This window comes from Prionailurus bengalensis, chromosome B2 (genome assembly GCF_016509475.1).
Source record: "Prionailurus bengalensis isolate Pbe53 chromosome B2, Fcat_Pben_1.1_paternal_pri, whole genome shotgun sequence".
Classification (NCBI taxonomy): Eukaryota; Metazoa; Chordata; class Mammalia; order Carnivora; family Felidae; genus Prionailurus; species Prionailurus bengalensis.
Window position 1 is genome coordinate 132,069,074 of NC_057349.1, and position 25,758 is coordinate 132,094,831.

Here is a 25,758-nt window from a genome sequence, read left to right on the forward strand (position 1 = left end):
GGATCCCAACCACTTTGAGGAAGAAACAAACTTCTGAGATAATTTACCCTAGTTGGTTTGTCTGATTGATTGCATTTTATGATTTTTTTAATCAGAACATAGTTGACACACAATGTTACATTAGTTTTATTCACCCTAGTCTTAAGTATCTTGTTCCTTCTATGCAGATGTGATATTAAAATTTTTTATATTTATTTATTTTTGAGAGACAGAGAGAGAGAGAGAGAGAGAGAGAGAGTGGGGGAGGGCAGAGAGAGAGAGAGAGAGGGGGGGAGACAGACTCTGAAGCAGGCTCCAAGCTCTGAGCTGTCAGCACAAGGCCCTATGCGGGGCTTGAACCCATGAACCATGAGGTCATGACCTGAGCCTAAGTCGGATGCTCAACCGACTGAGCCACCCAGGTGCCCCCAGATGTGATATTAAAAGTACTTAATAATTGCCATGCCAACTAACTGATCAGAATGGACTCCTTCTTGGCTCTGTGAGAAGGTGCTGGAAGCATCCCACCAAGCCGAGAGTTAGTTCTTGAATGGTGGGAAGATTTGGGCAAGGAGTCCTGTAAGGCAGGAGTAGTGTGGGGCATTCAGGAAGCTCGAAGATACCATAAGTTTGCACTCTGGGCAGAAGTATTTCAGCAGTGTAAGCATGGTTGCAGCCAATCCAATGTGTACAGGCTGTAGGTCAGCAAGGCTGCTCGCCAGGAATCCCATTTCTGATTCTTGTCCCAATAGAATTCTTCCATATGAGGCTGTCTGATGGTTTAAATTCCAGAGGCCCAAAGCTTCCTAATTGTTGCTATGAGATGCCAGACCACTGGACTCTAATTTTGTCATCCTTTCTGGATGGCGGGGAAAATGGGACATCTGAGACAGAGGTCATACTGCGGGGACAATGTGAATCAAGGGGTATCACATGTGTGACTCAGGCCTTTCCAGCTTGGGTGGGAACATTGTCTATGCTGCAAACAAGTACTGTAAAACGTTATAGAACTACAAAGTTGGTGTTTTTCAGAGTATAAGAAAAACAATCAAACAAACAAACCATGGCAAGAGAAAACAAATCATACCAAAGATTCCCTGAACTCCAGCCCCCTTCCACAATTCCCTGCTGTTACTGTGGTTACTGGTAGGCCATTAATGGGGGCTCGCGTACCATGTGGATTCCCATCTGTACCTTTCAGAAGAAAGGCCTTTCCTCCCCAAGTTCACAGGAAAGGCTGTCATACATCTCTATGCCTAGATACTAAAGTATTTCTGGCTTCACGTTTGCATTACGCCCATGCAGTGTTTGTTATTGAAGGAGATCCCAGAAATCATCGCGGAGCCATTACAGAGCACTCGCTATAAATGCAAATCTCTCGGGGTCTAATTTTAGAAATATTGTGTACCCTGCAGGAAGAAAATATGCCTGTTCTCAATGGCACCTGGAGTGGAGGTGGGGGGGGGGTGTGGAATGTTTGTTTGTTACCCATAAGCACCATGGGAGGTATGCAAACAAATGAAATCTGAATCCCATTTACCAAATGATCGCACTTATATTCTCACACCACCAATTTGCCACCCACCAGGCCCAGGATGCAAAGAGCCAGATCCCTCAGTAGCCACCACAAAGACAGGAGAGAGGCAACATAGAAGGTGATTATAGGACTTGCACTGGTATTCACTGGAAAGCATAATGCTTAGAAAGGGATTATTCATTTTAAATATAGAATGCCATTTAAAATGATAAAATAAATTATTTGACTTTTTAAACGATAACCCATAGAGCTTTCTTATGGTAATTTCCCTTGAAGTAGTTAAAAGTAGTTTTCTTATGTTATCGATTCTTAGAAATCTACATATAATGTCTTATAAAAGCAGAAATTTCTTTTTAACCATTCCAGAAACACAGTTAAGTAAAATCAAACTTTTTATTGATGTGTGTTTTATTAGTCAGGGTTCAGTCGGGGAAAAAAGAACCCTTGCCAGGTTGTTTGATAGATTGGTTATAAAAGTAAAAGAGGACATCAAGCCACCGCAGAGCTGAGTAACAGCAAGAATCATCCTCACCCCAGGCCAGAGGGACACAGGGAGGAGTCACAGCTGCTCCTGAACTGCCCCCTGAAGCAGGGAGGGGAGGATACCTTGGCTTCCCCTCTCTCCCTCGCTTGAGTCTCTCACTAGGTCTCTCCATTTGGCCAACTTCATCCAGAAGACATTGGCAAGAAAGCCCGGACAGTGTAGTTCACAGGTTTCCTCAAAACCTTAAAACTAAGCACTGCCTAAGTGCTAGTGCATTACTGGGAAATGGAATTCTCAGATGCAAGAGTGAAGGGAAAGGGAAAAGGAGACACGGAAGCACGGAAGCCCCTGCCACCACCACCACCACCACCACCGTCACAAAAGTGATGCTTTACTGAGCAGGATGCCACTTCACTGAGTATAACCAGTCATTCAACCTCAGAGAGATCTCTGGGTGGGCCACTTGGAGTAGCTACTGGAGCAAGGAGGGGGAAGAATGTGTGCGCCTATGCCGTGCCATTTTCTGTTTCCTGTGGACAAAGTTTACTCACAGGAAGTAGTATCGTCTGATCCCTTTAGACAGCTACTGGGGAAGCCAGAATCTATGTCTGGTCCCACGGTCCTTTTTCAGATCTAGAAGCAGTTGGGTCCCATGCGGTCTGGTCTGGGCTTCTGCTGTGGTGACTGCAATGGAGGTAGCTGAAACCCAGTGATGGAGTCATGGGAGAGACAGACAGTTGGACATGCCAAGAAAAGAGACAACAGTGATAGAGACTGAAGTATGGGTTGCAGGAGTGTCCAGGACTTTCCAAGAGCCAGTGGCCAAGGGCCTGAGAGAGAGGCTAGGAGAAGAGGATCTAAGGCAGCACACAAAGTGTGGACAGTGAATCTGCAGTCAAACACCAACAGCCTGCACATGTGGTGATCTCCTGTACCAGGCCTGCAGCCATTTTCCTTGGTGTGGTGAAGAGCCAAGAAGGAGTGGGAAGGTGAAGGCAGCAGTGAAAGGAAGGAGAAGGGAGGCAATAGAGGTCAGGGATAAATATTTTTCAAGCATATTCTTGTGCAAGTACAATAATAGACACATTACAGTCACCATTTTAATGATTCCTTAAAATAACACTTTTAAAGCAGATATTGTGGCCCCCATTATACAGATGAGGAATCTGAAGCCCAGAGAGGTTGAGTCATTTGCCCCAAGCTCTCTCAAGCTAGAAAGTGCCAAAGCTGGGATCAGAACCAGCCCAGAGCTCTGATCACCTCACTGACTCGTGTGGTTCAATTGCCTGTCATTAAATGAACTGGTGTATTTCCTACTAATGCAAGTTTCAGTTGCTAAGCTTTATTTTCTCAGGAGTTCACAATAAAATTATAAATAGAGATGCACTTTAACAGGGAACAGAATCTAGAATTGAAGACGCAGTATTAGTGCGGGAGGTTGGGAGAGTTTAATAGAGGCAGAGAATCCGGCAGAGATGTCGAGGGAAAAGAGCCTGCAGATTGCTTTCACTGGCTCCTATTCTTTCCTTTCCTCTCTGTCTTCTATTTTTTTTCTCCCCTAAGTTTGTCTGTGGGTTCTTTGCTATAAGAGGATTATTTGGGGGCTGGGATTTGGGCATGATGAATGGACGGCACTGATTCCTCCTGTTCTCACCCGGCCAATCAAAACAAAATTCTGAAGTTACATGAATGTAATAGAATAGATCACAAATATTTCCTGATTTACACAGGCCATATTGTCATATAGTGAAATATACCTTACGTACATATAGAAAAGCCCAAGTACATGTATCTTACAAACTACAGACTTTGGAATTAGGTTAACTAATTTCCTTTCAAGAGATAAGTCTGATTCTTTCCTATTTCTTGGTATTTTCTATTGGAAAGATAAAAATTTAGTTTCAGAGGTGTTGGCAGGGTGGACCTCAGAAGATTACTTAACTTATACCTGTTAGAATCCCTTGTTCAGCTTCAGCTTCCTGCATCACCCTGAGTTTCCCACTCCAGTTAGATCAGCAAAGAGGCCAAACCACCGATTTGTTGAGTATCAAACTAAAAGGGACATGTTCATTTTCATTGTGATCCCAGACTCCTTCAAAGATGGAAGGAAGCTAGGACAGTCTATTAAGAAACCATTAACCATTGACCTTTAATTGGAACTATGTACCCTTAGATTTAATAATACCATAAGCATGATTAGGTAACGCTACTAGAGGAGGTTGACTCTAGGTTTTTCTGTTGGTAAGTATAGCTACTTGGCAGATGTTGTCAATGTAAAAATCTTATCGTTTCTAATAATACCCTTCTTTTAAAAATATAATGGCTAATATTAATTTTCACATTAATACTACCACCTGTCAACATAGGCCAGTGATTAAAAAGCAGCCACTTTGTTGTAGATCTGATAGCTTAAGACTGCAGAGATTAGGGATGAGAGCCTCACATTCCAGAATGTTTGTCTTCTTTAGCAACCTAAGATCATCCCTTTAATGCCTGCTGTGAACTCATTCTTTCTGTAGCCTCTTTAGCATTGTTTTCCTCTTCCTCTGTACATTTTCCAGCTCTTGAAAGAACTCTTTCTATATTTATAGTTGCTTACTTGGCCCAATTCCCGCATTATCCGGCAAGGGATGCTGTCCCTCTGAAAGACTGGTATCTATTTTGATCAAAATTGTCAAGCAGTTAGTACCACCTTCCCTTTCCTAATGATAAATAAATAAATGAGATAAGGTTAAATTTTGTATGATAGAACATATATGATTTGCCAACAATCCTTCCTGTTACTTTATGCAGAAATAGTTACAGGCAATAGATGTGTCTTGGGTCCATGCTCTCCAGTATCAAGGTTGAGAAGAAAATGCAGTCTCATTATAACGTGTGTACTCCAGGTAATAACACATCTGCCAATATCACAGTTAAATATCCTCAGGAAGAAAAACAACTTTAATGATGTGATAGAATATGAAACACTGTATTATGTGAAATCAGACAGATGAACTTTGAAAAGTGTTATCATTCCATTTGTTTTGTAATGATGGAAAAGTTGCAAAATTTTCATCAAAATATAAAATAACCAAAAACAGGCTTTAACACCATTTCCGGGTAATTCACTACCTGATGAGATATTGGCCCTTTGATCTCAATACCCGGAATTGGAAGTTAGGGAAATGGGGTGCACTCTTCTTCCCCCTTCCACTCTACTTACTCTCACATTGAATCTGAGTAGCTCACCTGCTGATTTTCTTCTAGGTCACGTTATGGATCACGCTTGACAGATTATTTTATATTCAGTTTTTCCATCTGCAGTTGCTCCACATTCAGAGTTCAAAGTGTGTCAATTGCCCTTCTTTATACTTCTAGCTATTTTTGTTTTTATATGATAGGCTATAGCATTTGGAATGGTTTCATTCTCCTCCAGTGCCTCCTCAAAATTGCTCAGATATGTCCTCTTCCCTCCATGGCAGTAGGAGGAGGAATTTTGTCTTGAATTTGGTGTCAAGAGAATCATTTTAGACTGAAATCTACCTCAAGCAAACGTGCTCGTGGTGCAAACAGTCATTACTGTCTGGTCACTACGTGGCTTGCGTGTGCATGTCAGGTCCCCACCACCCAGCCCATTCAGCCCCATCAGCCTGGACTGTCCAGAGAGTTTTCAGAGTTATTTCATGACCGCTAACTGTGAATTATCTTTGAATACTTCCCATATCTGTAATGAGCATTTTTATTTTGGTTCAGCTTTTTCCCTATTTGCTCATAATTTTGATCTAGTTAATATTTCTCTCCTTTTCTCACTTTCAAACATGAAAGAAAACATTAAATTGACCACTTGTATAGCCACCAGCCACATTTAGTAATTGTAAATCCTTCACTCTATTTTTTCTCACCTTACCTTTTCTCTTTCTTTCTTTCTTTCTTTCTTTCTTTCTCCCTCTCTCTCTTTTACTCTGTCCTATGTTCTCCCTGAGCCATTTGAAAGTCAGGTGCAAATATCACGAAACTCGATATCTTAATACCTCAGCTTATGTTCTGTAAGAATAAGGATAATTCTCATATAGCCATAAGAGGAGTGAAGAAAGTTAGCAATAATATCATCAACCACAACTGTCCCATCCACCTCTGCTTTCTCTCGGTGTGAATCAAAGCAAACTACCCATTTAAACTGTTCATAGTTAATGTAGCCATTCTGGCAACCAGAGAAGTGATGATACGGTTCGTCCATTATGTAATTCTTTCAAAATTCCACTGCAGGATGGCAAGATCTGAATATAAATTGCCCACATGAATATAAAAAACTCCTTATCTGAGAAGCCTGTGATTACATAACATTGATGTGATCTCCCCGGGCAACTAAAAATATATTGGCTGCAATTTTGAAAAAAAAAGAAGACAAAATGCTTTGTGTGTGTGTGTGTCTTCTTGTGCATGTGAAAACATGAATACCATAGTCCCTCTGGATGAGGAGGAAGCTGTAAGCACTGGTCACAATGAGAAATTCTGTGGAATTATTAATTTATCCATAGCTACTTTGAGTAATATCTACATCTTCACCTCTTGTATGTTGACCAGACTCTGTTTACTGAAGTTGTTGTTGATCACCTTAGCTTCAGACCCAGCTTATCGCCACTTTTGGGCAGATAGCACCTGATAGGTGCTGCTGCTAAATGACATGATATTGGACAGTGGCAGTGGCAGACCCATTTGCTTTTGTAAGTAAACATTTATTGAAGTATAACATACATACAGAAAAATAGAGAAGGAAGTATGAGTATGCAGCGTACCAACTCTGTTCTAGCTGTTCCCTCTGCCTAGAATACTCTTCCACTGGATATATTCAGGGCTTATACCCTTTCCTTCTCTCAAGTCTTCACTTAAATGGCAATATCTTAGTGATGCCTTATCTAATCACCAAATGCAAGATTGCGATTCCTTATTCCAAGCATCCCCCTATCTAGGACCACCATGAGGCAAATGAGGTGCCTAGTGCCCAGGATTTAGGGAGGCACTCACTCTCGAGGTTGTGCAAGTGCAGGGTACATACTTACACAACGCTGAGGGTGGGTGTCTCTTTAAATTTGGTCCCTAGGTGCTACACTTGCCTCACCTTGGTCCCTGCCCTGCACCCTATTCCTCTTTCTCCCTTTAGTTTTCTCAAAACCCTTCTCTAGAATAATAGCTCCTCCTCAGGATGGGGATATTATCTGTTTTATTCACTGACTATGTCTAGCCTTGACATGGTGCCTGGCACATTATATGCACTTTAAACGCATGTTGTAAGAGAATGAGTGAATAATTGAATATATATGTTCTGCATAAGCATTTCATTCCTCTATCAGTACACTTAACACATTATATTAGATTTTGAGCTCCTTAACACCAACAATTGGGTTCTTCAATAATTTATCCCATGCATGACACACTGGGCCACTAAACAAAGGTTGATTAATTGAATATATATCTACCAGGCTCTGAGATATAATTTTGTTTCTCCACATAACATGTCATCGCCTTAGCAGCCATTGTTACACTAGGAGGGCCTGCCTTTTGAAAATAACTGCAGATAACAAGACTGAGATTTGCACAAGATACCAATCCCTTCTGCAACGGCTTCCTCATCTACAGAACGCACGTAATTAACTCCACTGCATTGAGTGGCTATGAAGGGTTAGTGTAATTCTGTGCAGAGGTCCTAGCAAAAAACCTGACTTTATATATGTCCATTCTTGTGATGATTTTAAGATTTTATTTATTTATTTTGAGAGACAGACAGACAGACAGAGAACAGAGAATCCCAAGCAGGTTCTGCACTGTTAGCACAGACCTGATGCGGGGCTCAAACTCATGGACTGTGAGATCGTGACCTGAGCCAAAATCAAGAGTCAGATGTTTAACCGACTGAGCCACCTTGGTGCCCCATTCTTGTGATGATTTTATATTCCCGTGCCATTTTTATTATATTTTCCGTATAACAAATTGCAATGTAGGGATTTTAATTGATATTTTGTATTTACTTTTTGTAGGGTTTTCATCCCTTACTCTTCTTTTCCTTTCTTTGAATTCATTTCTGTTTCTTCTGTTTATGTCATAGTCTATATTATTTTCCTCTTTTCATCCATCTACATTATTGAGAAATTAATATGGGCCAAGAGTTATACTAGTGATGCAGATGGGCTGGGTCTGAGGATACAGGGGAAGGTCCCACAAGACCAGCCAAAAGGGTCCTTGACTTCACACAGGATAAAAACCAAACACCAGCAAGAGAAAGTGGAAGAATTTATTAAATAGCCTGAGTGACAGAGAATAGCAGACAGAGTGTCGGGGAGACTTGAAAAGGAAAGGAGAATGAGTCTCATCATTGCTTGGGGTTAGGGGTTCATATTAGAAAAGGGTCTAAAGTACATGTTTCTTCAGGAATCCAGGGTAGAGTCCATTCAAAGGTGAGTATGAGGTGTACAATAGGTATTATTCCATACATTACTGAAGGTAGGAGTATTGATGCCAGTATCAGCCAAGGTTTGTTTGCAGTTAGTGTCCTGGAACATGTTTGGAATTTGGCTCTTCTTAGGTGTTATCAGGTATTTGGGGCCTAGGACAAATTTCAGAGAATGATTAACTTTCTTACTTTCCCCTTGAAGTGAGAACATAGCTTCATTGGCTTATTCAGAGGCAAAATATGGAACATGAGTAAATGGGGCCTAGTAGAAAAACAGCAGAGATGGAACTTTTCTTTTTAAAAAAAAATATTTGTTTGTTTGTTTGTTTGTTTATTTATTTTGAGAGAGAGAGAGACAGCACAAGCAGAGGAGGGGCAGAGAAAGAGGTTGAGAGAGAATCCCAAAAAGCCTCCACACCATGAGCACAGAGCCCAATGCCAGGCTCCATGTCACGAACCGTGAGCTCATGACCTAAGCTTAACCAAGAGTCAGATGCTTAACTAGGTGCTAAACTAACGGAGCCACCCAGGTGCCCCAAAATGGAGCGTTTCTAACATGGAGTCCCTTCAGCTTTAGTACCTCACTAGTACAGGGAATGCAAAGGAAGCTCAACCATGGCCCATTCCTTGGAGGAACTCAGTGTAGCTGGAGAAAAACATCAGCCATTAAGTTGATTGGGGGGCAGGGTTAGCTCTTCTGTCTTGTAGCTGATTCTCCTCCAGTCCTGATTAGAGTAGACTCAATTTCTTTATTCTGTTTAGTCTTTTAGGCAGTTCTCTTCTGAGGAAAATTTTCTCTGTTTCCTTTGATTCACAGTTACCTTTCCTTCATTATTTTCTCTTGATGCTATTTATTTTCTTATGTTCTTTTTTTAAATAAAACCTTAATTTAAAAAACCCATTTCACTTTACTTCAGAAACTGAGTCACAGAATGAACACTTGCTTTCCTATTGCATAAATCTTTTAAGACTCCTACAGTGTGTATGTAATTGAATAATGGCATTGCATGTACCAGCAGGTCACCTAGTCTCACTAGCAATCAACAGCACTGTGTACGCAGGATCTAGAAAGAATCAAAGCAGGCTGGGGGCCTTAGTAAGCCTTGTTTCTTCAAGGGCAGTTTCAGTAAAATATCAAAACTGTTGTTGTGACTCAGATCTATCATAAAAAGTATTTTCTGTGACAAAAGTGAAAAAATACTTTATTCAGTTACTGGGTGTATACTACAGTAGTCTCCTCTTTGTGGGGAATATAATCCAGGATACCTCCCTCTCTATGGATGGCTGAAATCCCAAATAGTACCAAACCCGTAATATATTCTATGTTTTTTCCTAGATTTATATACCTATGATAAGGTTTAATTTATAAATTAGGCACAGTAAGAGATTAACAAAAGTAACTAATAATGATGCCACTATACGTGCGAAAGAAATATTAGTAAGCTTGACTCATATAAAAAAACAAAATATACAAATAATCAATAATATGATTTTGATTTGAATATCTGAAGGAGATTGGAACATAAATTAGAGACAACAACAATATTTTAAAAAACTGTACCTAAATGAAACATATCTACCATATAGATATGAAAAAAGCTAGTGGACAAAATCTAACTTGTAGTAATGAAATGCCAACTATATTTTAGCTCTTAGAGAATTGTAAATAAGGCCCTGTTTGAAAGGATTTACTGCTCCAGAAATACTGTCTGAAGCTTGTAATGTTGTACCTACCCTTGAGAGTATTGACACAGATGGACTTTGGACTTGTGGAGAAAAGTGACATTCTAAATGGGAGATTATGTTCATTCTTTATGAAAATGTATTTATTTGTTTGCTATATGGTTCCACGTGAGAGCCATGGGTTAACACACACTTATAAACACGCACATGCACACGCACACACATTCTGTCTTCTTTATCTCTCTTTCTTTAAACTGTATTCTCTAGGTTACTCCTTGCGCAAAGCAAGTCAGATGAAATACAAATTTGATGATGTTTCTAGTCTACTTGAAACCTCCCTCCAAAACAAACAAAACAGAGTTATGTGGACATTAATGAGGACACAACGAGGAGTTGGCACAGAAGCTCTGTCCTCATTTGACAGACTTATGTAAGAAATTATTAACAGACAAAGTTAAGTGCAGAAGCAAGGACCAGGGACTAAGTGAATGCCTGACTAAAGAGCTTATGTTGCAAAGGTATTGGGGTTGGGAGGCACTAAACTTCTTTGAGTGGCCTAATTGTATGTTTTAAAAAGATTCAAGTCACCACCCACTGACCACCTACTGTGTGTTTTGGGTACATATCTATCCCTTGATGACAATGATCTGAAAACAATGAGCTGGCTTGGTCCCTTCTCTTGAGGAGCCCACTGGCCATTCCCGTGATCTAGGAAGCTCTGCATGTTAAGAAATTAGAGAAAGAAGAAGTAAGAGTAAGAAGTAAGTAAGTGCAAGAAGAAATTAGAGCATGTTGTACATAATTAAAAGACAGGGCCCAGAATTCAAGTGTAAAGTGTTAAAATCTCAGTCTAGAGGGGTGACTGAGAGATGGAAAAGACAAATCAGATATTATAGACATTGTATGCCAAAAGTACACATACTTGGTGGCAGAATAAAGAAGACATAAAAAAAAAAACTGCACGTGAGCAGCTTCATTTTTTATTATTAATAAATAATGATATAATTGTTTTATAATTTTATAATGATGTAATTACATAATTTTATAATATTTGTATAATTATAATTTTATAATTGTTAATTATATAATTGATTATATACCTTTATATAATTATATAATTAATAGTAAAGGTATAAGTTAATCATTTATTCATTCATTTATTCAATCATTTAAAACCTAATTTAAAATTTTTTTTTTCAACGTTTATTTATTTTTGGGACAGAGAGAGACAGAGCATGAACGGGGGAGGGTCAGAGAGAGAGGGAGACACAGAATCGGAAACAGGCTCCAGGCTCTGAGCCATCAGCCCAGAGCCCGACGCGGGGCTCAAACTCACGGACTGCGAGATCGTGACCTGGCTGAAGTCGGACGCTTAACCGACTGTGCCACCCAGGCGCCCCTAAAACCTAATTTTAAAGACTTCCCAAGAGTCACTCCTAGGATCTACCTTCACTAGTCATCCTGAATAAATAAATTTGCTTAGCATTATCACCTTTTGAATTTGTCAAATTAGTAGCATTAATTTTATAGTGAGAGAAAAACACAAAGCTGACTGAAGTCATACAGTATTTTGTGATGGCTTTTACTATACTTTTTATACCAACTAAAATAAGAAAGTAGTATTCATTTATTGAATTTTTCTCATATATCACTTAAAAATTATTATCTAGAATGTAAATTTTCCATGCTTATTATGAAGTTGGGGCTAGTTTTTGAAAAGACTTAATCTGATTCTACTTTCTAAAGTCATTTGAAAGTAAAAGAAGAAAAAGAAAACATTTTACATTTTGTGAAAATATACTGTTATTTGATATTTTATATGTAATTCTAAGATAAATATATAAATTTTGACCTGCTCTGTGAGAAGATAATTTTATTTTCACAAAAGCTAGAGTTTGTATTATTTTAAGGTATGGCAATATTTACAATTTAATTCCTGATTTTACATATGAAAACATTTAATAATATTTACTGTATTAGGGAAGAACTTTTGCTTCTAGCCATGAAAGAGTAACGGAGTCCAGACTGCCTTTTGCTGTAAACAACTAGAAAACTTGACATAATATATGAAATAACTGTGTTCAGACATTGGAAAACAGTGCATGACCTTGATTCCAGGGAAGTGTAGGCAAACAAACAAGATGAACCCAAAAGTCACTAAGACTTTATGCCTGGAGGCAATTCCCTGATTGTTGTGCAATGAAAGAGAATACAGAGCTTGGAGACCTTGCTAATTTAAGAAGACAGAAATCAAGATTTAGGAAGGCCAAGGCAGCGAGAATTTGTACTGCAGTGTAAGGGAGAGGAGATCTATTCAGAAAGAGTCCCAGAGGTTAACACACAGGTTCCCTTGAATATTTGGCCAAACACCGATCTGCATATGAGTAGGGTAGAATTCAAAAAGTCCAGGTAGAAAACAATTACTGGGGAGCTGGAATCGCTGAGCTTACACAGACCCAGGAATTGTCTCATTTCTCACAAGCCAGAGTGGAGATACCTTGTTGAATACACAAGGAATTAAGTAGAAACCCCAGGTGATTACACTTTAATATGAGGCTTTATTATTTCTAGAGCAGACAATCTTCTAGACTTATCCTAAAAGATTAAAAACAAGGCTCAAACTGAGCCACGAGTAGTTTAACTGCTGCCAGAACAAAGACCAATAATTAATTCTTCAGGGAAACATATCCAGGCCTCTACGCCTTATGTACACAATGTCCAACATCTATCTGATCAAAATATTTATATCCAGCCACATCAATGATTATACTAAATGTAAACGTATGAAACATTTCAATGAAAGGCAGTTCTCAGACTGGAGATGAAAGCAAGATCTAATTATGTGCTGTTTACAAAAAACTCACTTTAAATGCAGTGTGTTTTGACTTTTTTTTTATTATGCCAAGTGAAATTTGCTTACCAAACAAATTGAAAATGGGAGAAAGTTTAAACTACTCCAATAATAAATGATTCTTTGTAATTTTTGATTCATTGTAATTTTGGGCTAAAAATAATTTTTCTTCCAACAATTTATGTGATCTTTTAAATTCACTAGAGCAAGTCACAAGGCCAATAACAGGGTTGACTTTGTTAGCCATCATTCTGGTTTTATGTGTATAAAGTTGCTCATATGTTCATAGTTACAAAATTCATTTAAAAATCCTCAGATTTTATGAATAAATAAGGTTTTATTACGTAAGAAATTTGTGGCTAAACATTGCTCTTTCAGAGAAAAAAAATTTATTTTTATTTTTCTGAGGACAATTAATACAGATGAATACAAATAATAAAATTTAGCTGTTTCATTTTGGTAACACTAAAAAATATAATGTCATCAATTCCCTTTATGAAAGAAATTATTTTTGAAAAGCCTCCAAACCCAGCATGGAATGAACTGAAATTCACATCTGAACTCGAAGATAATCAGGCCTATTCGAATGCATGTAGTTAACGTTCCTCAGCATATAGGATATTTTGAAGAGTTACTCTTTTTTTTATTGTAGTATGAAAATAAGTCCTTATATGAAATAGAAGACTTTCTGGAGAGACCATCTTTAAGGCGTATGAATTATCTCTGTGTTACAGGTCATACGGAAAGGAGAAGTAAGTTGCTGCTGGATTTGCACAGCCTGCAAAGAGAATGAATACGTGCAAGATGAATTCACCTGCAAAGCCTGTGACTTAGGGTGGTGGCCCAGTGCAGATTTAACAGGTAGGAGCTGCCTCACTTTAGATCTTGTCACTGAGTATGGGCTTTCCCAATGTGCTCATTGTTTAAAATATGAACATGCAGTTCGTGCCTTTTTCAATGTTTATTTACAGTGTGCACTTTATTTTTTTATTTTTTTTTAATTTTTTTTAACGTTTATTTATTTTTGAGACAGAGAGAGACAGAGCATGAACAGGGGAGGATCAGAGAGAGAGGGAGACACAGAATCTGAAACCGGCTCCAGGCTCTGAGTGGTCAGCACAGAGCCCGACGCGGGGCTCGAACTCACAGACCGTGAGATCATGAGCTGAGCCGAAGTCGGACACTTAACTGACTGAGCCACCCAGGCGCCCCTACAGTGTGCACTTTAAAAAAAATTTTTTAATGTTTATTTTTGAGACAGAGGGAGAGAGATGGAGAGAGAGAGAGAGAGAGAGCGCGCATGAACTGTGGAGGGGCAGAGAGAGGGAGACACAGAATCTGAAACAGGCTCCAGGCTCTGAGCTGTCAGCACAGAGCCCAACGTGGGGCTCAAACCCATGAAATGCGAGATCATGAACTAAGCCAAAATTGGACGCTTAACCGACTGAGCCACCCGTGAGCCCCTAAAGTGTGCATTTTTTAATGCTCACGTCAAAGAGCACAGAGAAGCCGCTTATAACTTTTCCAAGATTTATATTGTAAGGCAAGTTCATTTAAATATTTATTTATTTATTTATTTATTTAAATATTTATTTAAATATAAATAAAAGTGTATTAAAGGGACATTCTGGTATACCAGCTATTTTCTGTTTTTCTTTTCAATTTTTTTAAAAAGATATTACTAGTCACCTGCATGTATATTAGCAAACATTTCTTGAACATCTATGCGTGAGGCAGTATTCTTTTGCTTTAAATTTGTCTTGCTTTATTATTTTATTTTGCTTAAAACTTATCAGGGAAGAAACATGTAAAAAATAACCTAAGATTGTTTTAAGGTAGTAGAGATATTAAGAAAGTACATAAAACTTGTGAGGCAGATAAGAAGATGAGAGGAATTCCAGAGAGAAAGTAGAAGATGGGAAAAATGAAGGCATATAACACGTGTGGGGAAAACCACAAGTGTGTGAGGCTGGTTGGTAGACACAAGGACCTAGCAGAGGCCAGAAGCGAGACTGGACAAGCATGCTGGAGGTGGATGGTAACAATCTTCTGCATGACCTTTTCCTAAGGGTTTGGACTGTGGCTTTAAGCACAGGAAAAACACGGAAGGATTTAAAGTAGCAAATAACAGGGGCTCCTGAGTGGCTTACTCAGTTAAGCGTCTGACTTTGGTCCAGGTCATGATTTAATGGTTAATTAGTTCAAGCCCCGCTTCAGGCTCTGTGCTTACAGCTTGTAGTCTGGAGCCTGCATCGGATTCTCTGTCTCCTTCTCTCTCCACCCCTCTCCCATTCATGCTCTGTCTCTCAAAAATAAATAAATGCTAAAAAAAACTTTAATAAAAAAAATAATAAAGTAGCAAATAACATCATGATATCTGTGTCCCCGAAAGATGCTCCTGGTGGTAGTATAAGGAGTATAGTGATATTGGATGAAAAACAGAAACTAGGAAGCTATTGTATTGGTCCAAGTGAGTAATTTCAAAGGCTGTAGACTAGGGCAGCTGCAGCAGAAACAGAGAGGAATATATGAATGCAAGAAAGGATTTATTAGTAAAGTCAATGGGAATCATATGGATGGATTATCAGTTTGTAAGTTGCATTAGAGAAATGTTAAAATATACAACTTTTGTTTTCTGTGGACCCTGGTATGAACTCACACATGAGATGTGTTTCACAAATACCTTTCAGAAACTTTAGGAGTAATAGAGCCATGGAAGCTGCCATCTGAGTACACAGAGATTTTTGTCACCTGAGTAATCTCATCCCTCCTTTTAGAGGGGGAAGCTGAGGCCCAGAGGGGTGTACTTGTGTGCCCAAGGTCACGAAACTAGCTAGAAGCCGAGCTCAGTTCCCTGGGTCTTGATCCTCTGCCTCCCTGGGTGTTGTTGAAAATCATTAGGGAGGGTAACATTCCTGATTGTTTCTTAAATTTTTTATCTGTTCCCAAATAAGAATAGCAACTAAGAAATTGTATGGCTTACTCAAAACACACCAAAAATGGCTGGGTAAATAGAACCAGGTCACATAATGAAAATTTTACTTATTTAGTGAAGTACCTTGTAAAATGTTAATCTTGTTAGAAAAAGTTAAACTAAAATGAGTGTCAGAAAGCCTTTAGAAATTGTGTAGTACAAAGACCTTCTTTAAAGAAGGGAAATTAGATTAGAATATTTTTGAAGGTACAAACTGTATCTCACTCATATCTTTATTCTGTAGCTGAAAATTGTTATTCAACTTTATTATGCCTAAAAACTCCCCAGGAAATACCCACTTCCAGAGAATCCCATTCACTAGTTCTCAGATGGGACCCAGCAGATTCTAAGGTGCCTGGTTCCTGTCCCATCCCTTTAGAAACATTACTCTCTGGCTCATAGTCTAGTGTCTTGAACATCATAGCTGCCTCATAAATGTCCTATTGAGAGAAATAGAAAGAAGAAGGGGCTCACCTAAGTTCATGCTGGTCAGTGTGTTTGGTTAATAGAGAATCCACTATGAGAATCCAGTGTTTTTATCCCTGGGTCTAACTTATCTCATGGTTGCATGCAATGGAATGGCTTGGAAAAGCTTTTCCAACCACTTTTGGCCAAGAAGGCTTCTCTCCCACTCGTGCTGTGCCTCTGTTCACATCGTTATCCTCCTCCATATAGTGTGTGCTTCATGCTGGGTCTTTTTATCTCAAGTCAGCCCTCTCTGCTCTTTGACGGAGACTGCAGCTGACTAGGAAGAGGCTCGGAGACAAACCTAGCCTTTCTCTGGTTCATCTTAGAAGTCAGAAGTTCTGGCTTGGAGGTATAAGAATTTTTCTTTTATCTACCTTTTCCTGGGCTTCCCCCAACTTTTCCTACTGCTCCATTTTCACTTTGGGGCTTATTTCATACATGATAAAGAACGTCTATCCTATTTTAAAACGTTAAAATACAAAGAAACTTTTTAAAAAGATCTAATACGTTATCATAATGGAACTCAAAGTCATATGTTTTATTCCCTAGAGATCTTCCATTGTGGGTATATTTTTGGCCTACTGCCAAATGATCATCACCATTGAATTAAGGCTCTTTGAGTTAGTAGTGCATAAAAAAATATCCTCCTTGACTGTACACAGATATTTAATGTGATTATCTTTCTAAAACAGTTAGTCTATCATCCATCATATGTGTAAAGGTCACTTTAGTTGAGCCGAGCAACAAATCAGGCTGCCCTTTTCTAATAGCAATAGATTTGATTATTTTGCAAATATATATATGTATATATATGTGTGTGGGTGTGTGTATATATATTAATATAATGTATATAATATATACATAAGATATATGTGTGTGGGTATGTGTATATATATTAATATAATGCATATAATATATATACACACACCCACACACATATATCTTATGTTTAGGATCTTTCAGAATACACATCTTTGATGTTAATTTATACTTAGTTTTAATGACACCTGTCATTTCTGGATTCCTTTCAGCCTTACACATGAATGGAAAATAAGGTCTTATTTGGAGGCATGTCAGGCTCAGAACAAGGGTGCAGCACATGGCAGTGTCTTATTGGTTGTTGCCATGGTAGCAGTAGTTGTGAAAAGAGAAAACCCACAGGCAGAGAATACCAAAATTCAGTAGAAATACTCGGAGGAGTAAATGCATTGCCTTTAAGTAGGTGTTTTGTTTTCACAGGTGGATCTTCTTTTGACTGAATTTTAGTTAATTTAAAAGAATGAGAAATCATTCTTCTTTAGGAAATGGTGTTTTTTCCTGAAGGTGGACTTTGTTTATATGCATAAAATCATTTTACAAGATAGCTACTCTCCCTATATTTTCCAAAAACTCTAATATTAATGAATAAAAACATGTTTATAAGTAAGTTTTATTTTCATTAGAATATGTTGTTTTTTTGGCTCTAAAGAAAAAAATGGTACATTTCTTAAAGGAAGCTATTTCTGTAGCACTTTCGTTCATAAGTTTTTCATATTTTCTTCTTGGAAAAATGCACATTTTAATCCAGCACTTAAATTTCACACTTATTTCTTAAGATGCATAAACAGAGATCTCTTCTGACACGCTCTAAAACTTGACAGTAGTTTAACAATTCACGAACCAATTATATGTAATCTGATGCTACTTATTTCTGTTCAAAAGTCAAAAAGGATGAGAGGATTCTTCAGAAAGCCAGACTACACTAAATTTTATCATTAAAAATAGAAAATATTAAGCTATAGAAATTAATTAGTTTTTACCATTTTTGTCCATCCCAACAGTTACTGTGACCTCTTACACTATCTACTCATTTACTTAATTTTATATACACCACCACCTGCTTTGTGCCAGACATTTTTTGGAGAAACTAGAAACATATAGGTTTATATAAGTTTATATCATGGGGAGGAATTTCATATGAAATGTGAGCATATAAGCAATCAAGTAGAAGTGTACAACAGGAGTATGTACAAAATGTCATATGAACACAGAGTAAAAAAAGCAATTATTTTCCCCTGGCAAGACAAGAGGCTTCATAGAGAGGGGGATATTTAAGTTGAACATTAGCTATGAAATAGAATTTTTCCTTGTAGGTAATTGATATTAATGTGATACCATTAAAGAAAGCATTTTGACAAACTTTATTAATTATGAAGCATTATTGTAACTGTTATTAAATGTCCCAAGACATTTTAAATAGAATAAATGTGGACTTTCTTTATTTCTTCGGTTATATTAAATTGGTATTAACCTAATTGGGAAGAAGTCCAGTATTAAATTATAGCTTCCTCCTATGCAGTTGGATCTTACAAGTGAACCAAAATTTGTCTAAAAATTAGGAGTAACTTCCTTTCCCTCAGATCAGTAATTCTTGGATTTTGGTCAGTAATGTGTAGTCTGCTTGAAGGAAAATGGATCTGTCTAATGGCTCTGGATTCTCTGGGATAACTGTAACCACAGACACTGCCAAGACCTTAAGTTCTTGAGGCTTTAGATACAGTATGCACAACTCACATAATGGCTTCTGCTTTTAGATGCTGGGGGTCAGGCAGGGCCACTGGATGAAGGTAACTCCTATCCCTTCCAGTCTTAAGATACCTAAACACACGTGGGGATTGGACAACTCTTCTCTTTAAGCCTCAAAACAGTACCAAAAAAGTCTATTACATATCATATCACTTATATGGACAATATGGATATTACAGCTAAGTCTCTCAAGGAATCAAAGCTAATGCTTCTCAAATTTAAGATGTCTAAAAAAATTAAAGAAGAAGGAAAGGAAAGAAGAAAAAGGAGGAGAAAACATGTTTAAGAAGCTGGTTCAAAATATAAACAGTCAGTCCCAATCCTCAAGTGATTCTGTTTTGGGGGGTTCTGGATTGACCTTGAAAGGTCTGGTTTCCCCATAGGAAAAAGAACCTAGGACCTTCACAAGAAATAAAGCAAGCACGGTAGAGTTGTAGGTACATTGTTTTGGCGTGTTGTTGACAAAATGCTACTGTTTCAGCACAGACTACTTATATCTCCTTCTAGCATAAGCATATTTTTCTTCACTTGTGTCCACTACACTGTGTAGAATAGGCTTAGTTTATAGCTAGGTTTGGAATGATTCTGTGATTACTTGTGCAGATGCCTGAGTACTGGTTTTTCACTCTTGGCTACATTAAGGGGACTGATATTTATGATACGCAGTTTAGAGAGTGAAGCTCCACTTGGTGACAACCAAAACCAGTTTGTTTACCAATGGATTTCAGCTGACATATTAGATAGACAGACTTGGCTGTATGACTTAAAGATCATAAAAAGACTTCACTGGGAACTTCTGCCCTGAGCTCTCATTTCAAAGGTGATGTGTACCCTTGTGGGAGTAAGGATCTTAGAGGGCTTGCACCTGGATCTCCCTTTGCCCCTTGGCGCTTACCTGCACTGTCTTTCTCTTAGTATATTATACCTTTTGCCCTTAAGTAAAAACATTATATAAGTATGTTCTGTGAATCTTCTCAGTCCTTTCAAGCATCTGAACTTGTGCAATCTTTGCATATAAAAATAGTATCATTATTGGAAAAGTTAATGTAACATACCTACCAATAGCTTGATATAATTGAATTATCGTGTTAATGATTGTTTAGTAAAGCGTAGGGTCTGGCAAATACTTATTACCAGTAAGGAGAACATTAAAGACAAACTCAGATTTGAATAGCTTCAAATCAGTGAAGAAGAAAAGTATGAATAAGAAAGAGTATGCAAAGGAAAGTATGATATATGTAAGAATCTTCTTCAGATGAGCTTGCACAGACCATTGTGTAGTCATCAGCTTGCTATAAGCTTCTTCAATTAACGGTCAATTTCCATGTGCCTTCAACTTCTGGAGACTCTCTGAAGAACCTCAGATTAAATCACTAAGGGGTGTAAACTTCAACAATATTAAGGTTCCTTTTTCATTTGTCTGGGAGTTGGAAATGAGGACAGAATTGCACAGTTTAAATTCATGAATAAGTGTTCCAATGAAAAGGTTCCCATATCACTAGATTGGTCAGTGGGAACACGTTAACTAAGACCACAGAATCTAATATTTTAGCCTTTGTAAGTATTGTGGCTTTTCAACAGAATGCTTCAACGCACCAGCAAAATACACTATTTAAGCTAGTACATATTCATAAACCATGGAGGGAGAAAACTATACAATTCCTTTGGAGTAACTCAAAAGTTCTCCTGCAATTGTTTCAGTCAATGCCTCCACCTTTACAATTTGTCCTAATTAATTTAATTACAAATGAAGCATGAACTGGCCACATCTGCCATCCTGGAAATGTTTTCCCAATAGTATTTAATTTTATAGCAAATTTGTCCCTACTGAAATGAATTATTTCATTTGTTCCATCAGGATTTTATCCAATGCCTGGTAGATATTTTATCTGGTACGATCAAACAACCATTCTGGTTTTGTCAGTTATTTATCTTCATGAATCTTACAGCATAATAATTGAATTTCTGGAATTTTTATTTAAGAACTTCTTTCCTGGCCACATTTTGTGATCTATAATTGGATACTTGAAATTCATAGATTTGTTACTAGTAATAAATTATTTGTTGTTTTATATGAAACTTTTCTGTTAGGATTTGTAGTCAGAGCAGTCTGCTTAGCATGATAATCTCTAAAATATTTCTATTGTATTTCTAAAGTGTTTTCATAGTATCCATAACTTTTGCAGTACCTTTTTTACTGTGAGCCTTTGACAATGAGCAATGGTTCTTTGATATATGCTCTGCTGTTGAGTTCATATGTCTAGATCATGGTGTATCATTTTCATGTTTACACAAAAAAAGAAGAGTCATGATAATCTAGGTACATATGATAATCGGTATTTTTTTGTGCTCTGTCAACAATCCATCTTCCTATTTCTGTGAAGTCTTTTGTCCTTTTGCAACTAAAGGTATTCCTTGCCTAATTTTTTAAAATTATAGATAATATAGGTATTTTCATGAGTAGAGCAGCTATAATCTGATCATGTATAGGGAACCATAGTACCTCTTGTCTAGAAGTAAATCCTAGATTAAATATGTGGGTTTTATGTCACAGAGAATAATGTATCCTTCCAATAATAATCTCAAAATACTAGTTGTTAGTTGTGGGTCCAGGCATAGGATTGTTAAAGGTTTTCACCATTCCTGTGGTTTTATTAAACCAATATATCTGATGTTCTATTAATAGCGAGATTATGGGGGGACATAAAGACACCTATATCAATAAGAAAGACATATTGCTTCCCTTGGGAGCTCAGAGAAAGGACAAGGAGTTTTTGGGTGCCTGTGTTTCCCATGGGATTAAGTCATTGGACAGACTTTAGGTAGATGTCCTTCTGAATTTTAGCTAATGTGGGACATTGGTTCTTTAAATCACATATCCGTTTGAAGTATCTATAGGCTTCCTTCTCTACAGTTTCACAAATCATACAGAATAGAGGCTCTTTTAGTTGTTTTACCTAAAGATCCATAACTATATTGATTTCTAGCTTATTTACTTTTTAAGTCTATCTGGAAATGTCCAGTCACATATTGGGTATTTTCTAAGTTGATAATTTTACATTTTCTTCCGTTTGATTCCCCCAATTCAGGACTAAGCCCGTTTATAAAATGAGAAGATATAGTCTTTCTTGTCAGGTGTTGAGTCTACCCCAGAATTGTTTGAAGATGTCATAAAGTCTATCTTTATCTTTATTTAGTTTATACTTCTGCATCTTTGTTGAAAGAAAGGCTTTCAAAATTGCCTTATGTAATGCATTTTCTATTTCTATTTTTTAAACTTTACACCACTAGGTTATTTAAATCTTCTCTTTTCTAAATGGCTGCTTTTAAACATTTTCCTCCATGAGGCTAACAATTAGTTGAATTAACTCACATATATCTGTAGTGTAGGACAGTAAGTGTCTAATAAAAATCCTGAATTCTGCAGAAAATATTATGCCGATATCCCTGAAGTTTAGGAAAATCATTAATTATAGCTCTTAATTTGGCTCTAGACCAGGGTTTTAACTCAACGTCCATAGATCTGACTTGTGTTCTACAAATTTAAAATGTGGTATTCTTTTTCTGATGAAAGCACTGAGGACAGACTAGCTCATTTACAAAACCAGGTAAAGTTGCATAGAAAAAGGGATGGAATGAGGGCTAGCTTTCCGAAGGTTACAAAGGCTTTGACAAAGACTACATTGGAATTTAAATTTTATTTAGCAAGCTCAGTATGCCAATCAAAAGAGTGGAGTATTGACTATTCAGTATTTTATCTCCTAATTTGTCCCCAGCCCCTTTTATGTATTGTAATTCATTGGATGTGTCATCTCAAAAGTTCCCCATGATAGTCATTGTTATTCTAAATTATCTATCTAATCATTTTCTAAAGTTTATCAAGGAAATGAGAAGATTTGGAATTAAAAATGTGACTTTTTAGAGAAAGCAGACGTTCTCCAGGAAGATGCTTAAACTCTGGCATAGACAGGCCCCTGATTCACGAGAGTGCCCCTCCCCCTCCCCCCAGCTATGATCAGAGTGCGTACTTGTGAATGGCTGGCACTTGTTTGTTTGTTGCAATGAGTCTGTTCCTTCTTGGGTGATTATCAGACGCACAGGTTGACACTGACTGAAGGCTTGCAGAAACCATGTCCTTGAGGGGAGCTGCAGTTGATTGAACAGGAGTAAAACAGGTTCTGGTGGCTCCTGCTCCCATGGCTGCAGAACAAGGAGTGTTTTCTTAAAGTTGTGGGCATATTTTTTATTCTCACAATTTGGGAATACTGGCCCAAACTAAACACAAAGTTCAGTGAAGGGGTTGTCTCCAGGACCTGACAAATTTCTTTCTCTCTGCAAAACAGACTTTATTCTCCATCTGAGGAAAAAGATAAGCCAGGTATTTAGGAACACAGTGCTGTCTCTCCTTTCAAGAGATGTGTGATGGGAGATTCCATTCTTCCTTGGTACCTCTAGTAGAGGCTGATAACTCAAAGGCCCTCAGATGCCACAGATGGGTTATACATAATTCAAGGGGTGAGACAAAGTGAGTAAGATGTAATAAATGGGAGAATGCAGATTCTTCTAAAGAATTCAAATAAAATTTATGTTTAAAACACTCTGCTGGTCAAGATAGTTCTCGTCTGTGAGCTGGACTTACCTCTGGACAGTTATGTGAAAATAAACACGTTGTTAATTTATTGCTTACTAGCTTATTCTAGTACATTATTACCATTTAACCTTCCCTGGAAACACAGTTTAGCTTCCTTCTTTTTCTTTCTTTTTCTGAAAGTGTAGAACGAAGTTCCACCCACGGAGTGGCATCCATTTATAAAGCTGGTGTTGGGAGAAAAGATTATTTTTATAGGCTCAAACATGTCACATTAGGCTTATGACGAGATCAGGTTTGAGAACATGATTGCCCAGACAAGCCAATAGTGTATATTTACTTCTGTAATAGTGAGACATTTTCACACGTAATTAAAATAATGCGAACCATGGAAGATGTGAACATAGCTGTGCTTTCTGTAGCTGGTAAGCGATGCTATTATTGATCAGCAGAAATCTTGGATTTTAAAGCTATTTTTCTCGTTACAGGCTGTGAACCTATTCCTGTGCGCTATCTTGAGTGGAGCAACATAGAATCCATCATAGCCATCGCCTTTTCCTGCCTGGGCATACTTGTCACCTTATTTGTTACACTTATCTTTGTGCTGTACCGGGACACACCAGTTGTCAAATCCTCCAGTCGGGAGCTCTGCTACATTATCCTAGCTGGCATCTTCCTCGGTTACGTGTGCCCTTTTACTCTCATTGCCAAACCCACCACCACATCCTGCTACCTCCAGCGCCTTCTGGTTGGCCTCTCCTCTGCCATGTGCTACTCTGCTTTAGTGACCAAAACCAACCGAATTGCACGCATCCTAGCTGGCAGCAAAAAGAAGATCTGCACCCGGAAGCCCAGGTTCATGAGTGCCTGGGCCCAGGTGATCATCGCCTCAATTCTGATTAGCGTGCAGCTAACCCTGGTGGTAACCCTGATCATCATGGAGCCCCCCATGCCCATTCTGTCCTACCCAAGTATCAAGGAAGTCTACCTTATCTGCAATACCAGCAACCTGGGTGTGGTGGCCCCTCTGGGCTACAATGGACTCCTCATCATGAGCTGTACCTATTATGCCTTCAAGACCCGCAATGTGCCCGCCAACTTCAATGAGGCCAAATATATTGCCTTCACCATGTACACCACCTGCATCATCTGGCTGGCTTTTGTGCCCATTTACTTTGGGAGCAACTACAAGATCATCACCACCTGCTTTGCAGTGAGCCTCAGTGTAACGGTGGCCCTGGGGTGCATGTTCACTCCCAAGATGTACATCATTATTGCCAAGCCCGAGAGGAATGTCCGCAGTGCCTTCACCACCTCTGACGTAGTCCGCATGCATGTTGGTGATGGCAAGCTGCCCTGCCGCTCCAACACGTTCCTCAACATTTTCCGAAGAAAGAAACCAGGTGCAGGGAATGCCAAGTGAGTTATCTGACCCCGATTTGCCTCCCTCTCTGTCTTTTCTCTTTTCTTCCATTTGAGTGAATCGCGTTCTTCCATTTCCCCAACGGTTTTCATTTCCTTTCTTAATCTTTTCTCTTTCCTCCCCCCCCCCTCCCCGCCCAAATGTCATACTCTTCTGCAGTAGGAAATACTAAAGGTCTTCTTTGTTTTCATTCCTTTGAAAAAACCAGGAGCATGAAACAACAACCAGCTGAACATACCCTTATTCTTACCTAGAATCTTCAGCTTCTGTTCTGCCAATAATTGTTTCCTTTCACGCGGGTCCTCCCCTGTATGGAGCATCAGCACATCTCTGGGGGCTGGGTTTGAGATGCAAATTCTAGTTCCAATTTTTAGTTTAGAATATGACTGAATAAAGTTTCTGATTTATTTTTATCACGCTGGAGTCTCACCATTACTAACCTGGGTTGGAGAGGAAGGAAATGAAGCCCCTGTGGAAATTTGACTGTTCCAAAATTTGAGTGCAACTAGCAGCAAGTCTTTCCTGAGAGAAGTTTCCTTAAGCAACCCTCCTACCATGCCCCTCTTACTTATTGAGCATGGATGTCTAACAAAGATGTTCCATAATGCTACATGAGAATCGAGCTACCTCTACTGCAAGCTCAAGATCAGAATGGTTTGTTTCTGAGCCATAAAGCACCAAAATAAATTAAAAAAAAAAAAAACAACAGATAAAGGTGAGGAGCTCCAAACTGACATGGATGCTTGAAGTTCTAAAGGTACTTGACCCATCCAAAA

At 38.4% G+C, this 25,758-nt stretch overlaps 1 protein-coding gene across 5 annotated transcripts in view; it reads left to right on the forward strand.

Annotated features, from left to right (window-relative positions):
- GRM1 (glutamate metabotropic receptor 1) overlaps window positions 1-25,758 on the forward strand; it is a 438,262-nt gene that overhangs the window by 374,961 nt on the left and 37,543 nt on the right. For all 5 annotated transcript variants that reach the window (XM_043592549.1, XM_043592548.1, XM_043592551.1 and 2 more), the window contains exons 7-8: window positions 13,699-13,825; window positions 24,048-24,978. In XM_043592549.1, the coding sequence (XP_043448484.1) occupies window positions 13,699-13,825; window positions 24,048-24,978 (1,058 nt within the window). The remainder of the gene's footprint in view (window positions 1-13,698; window positions 13,826-24,047; window positions 24,979-25,758) is intronic.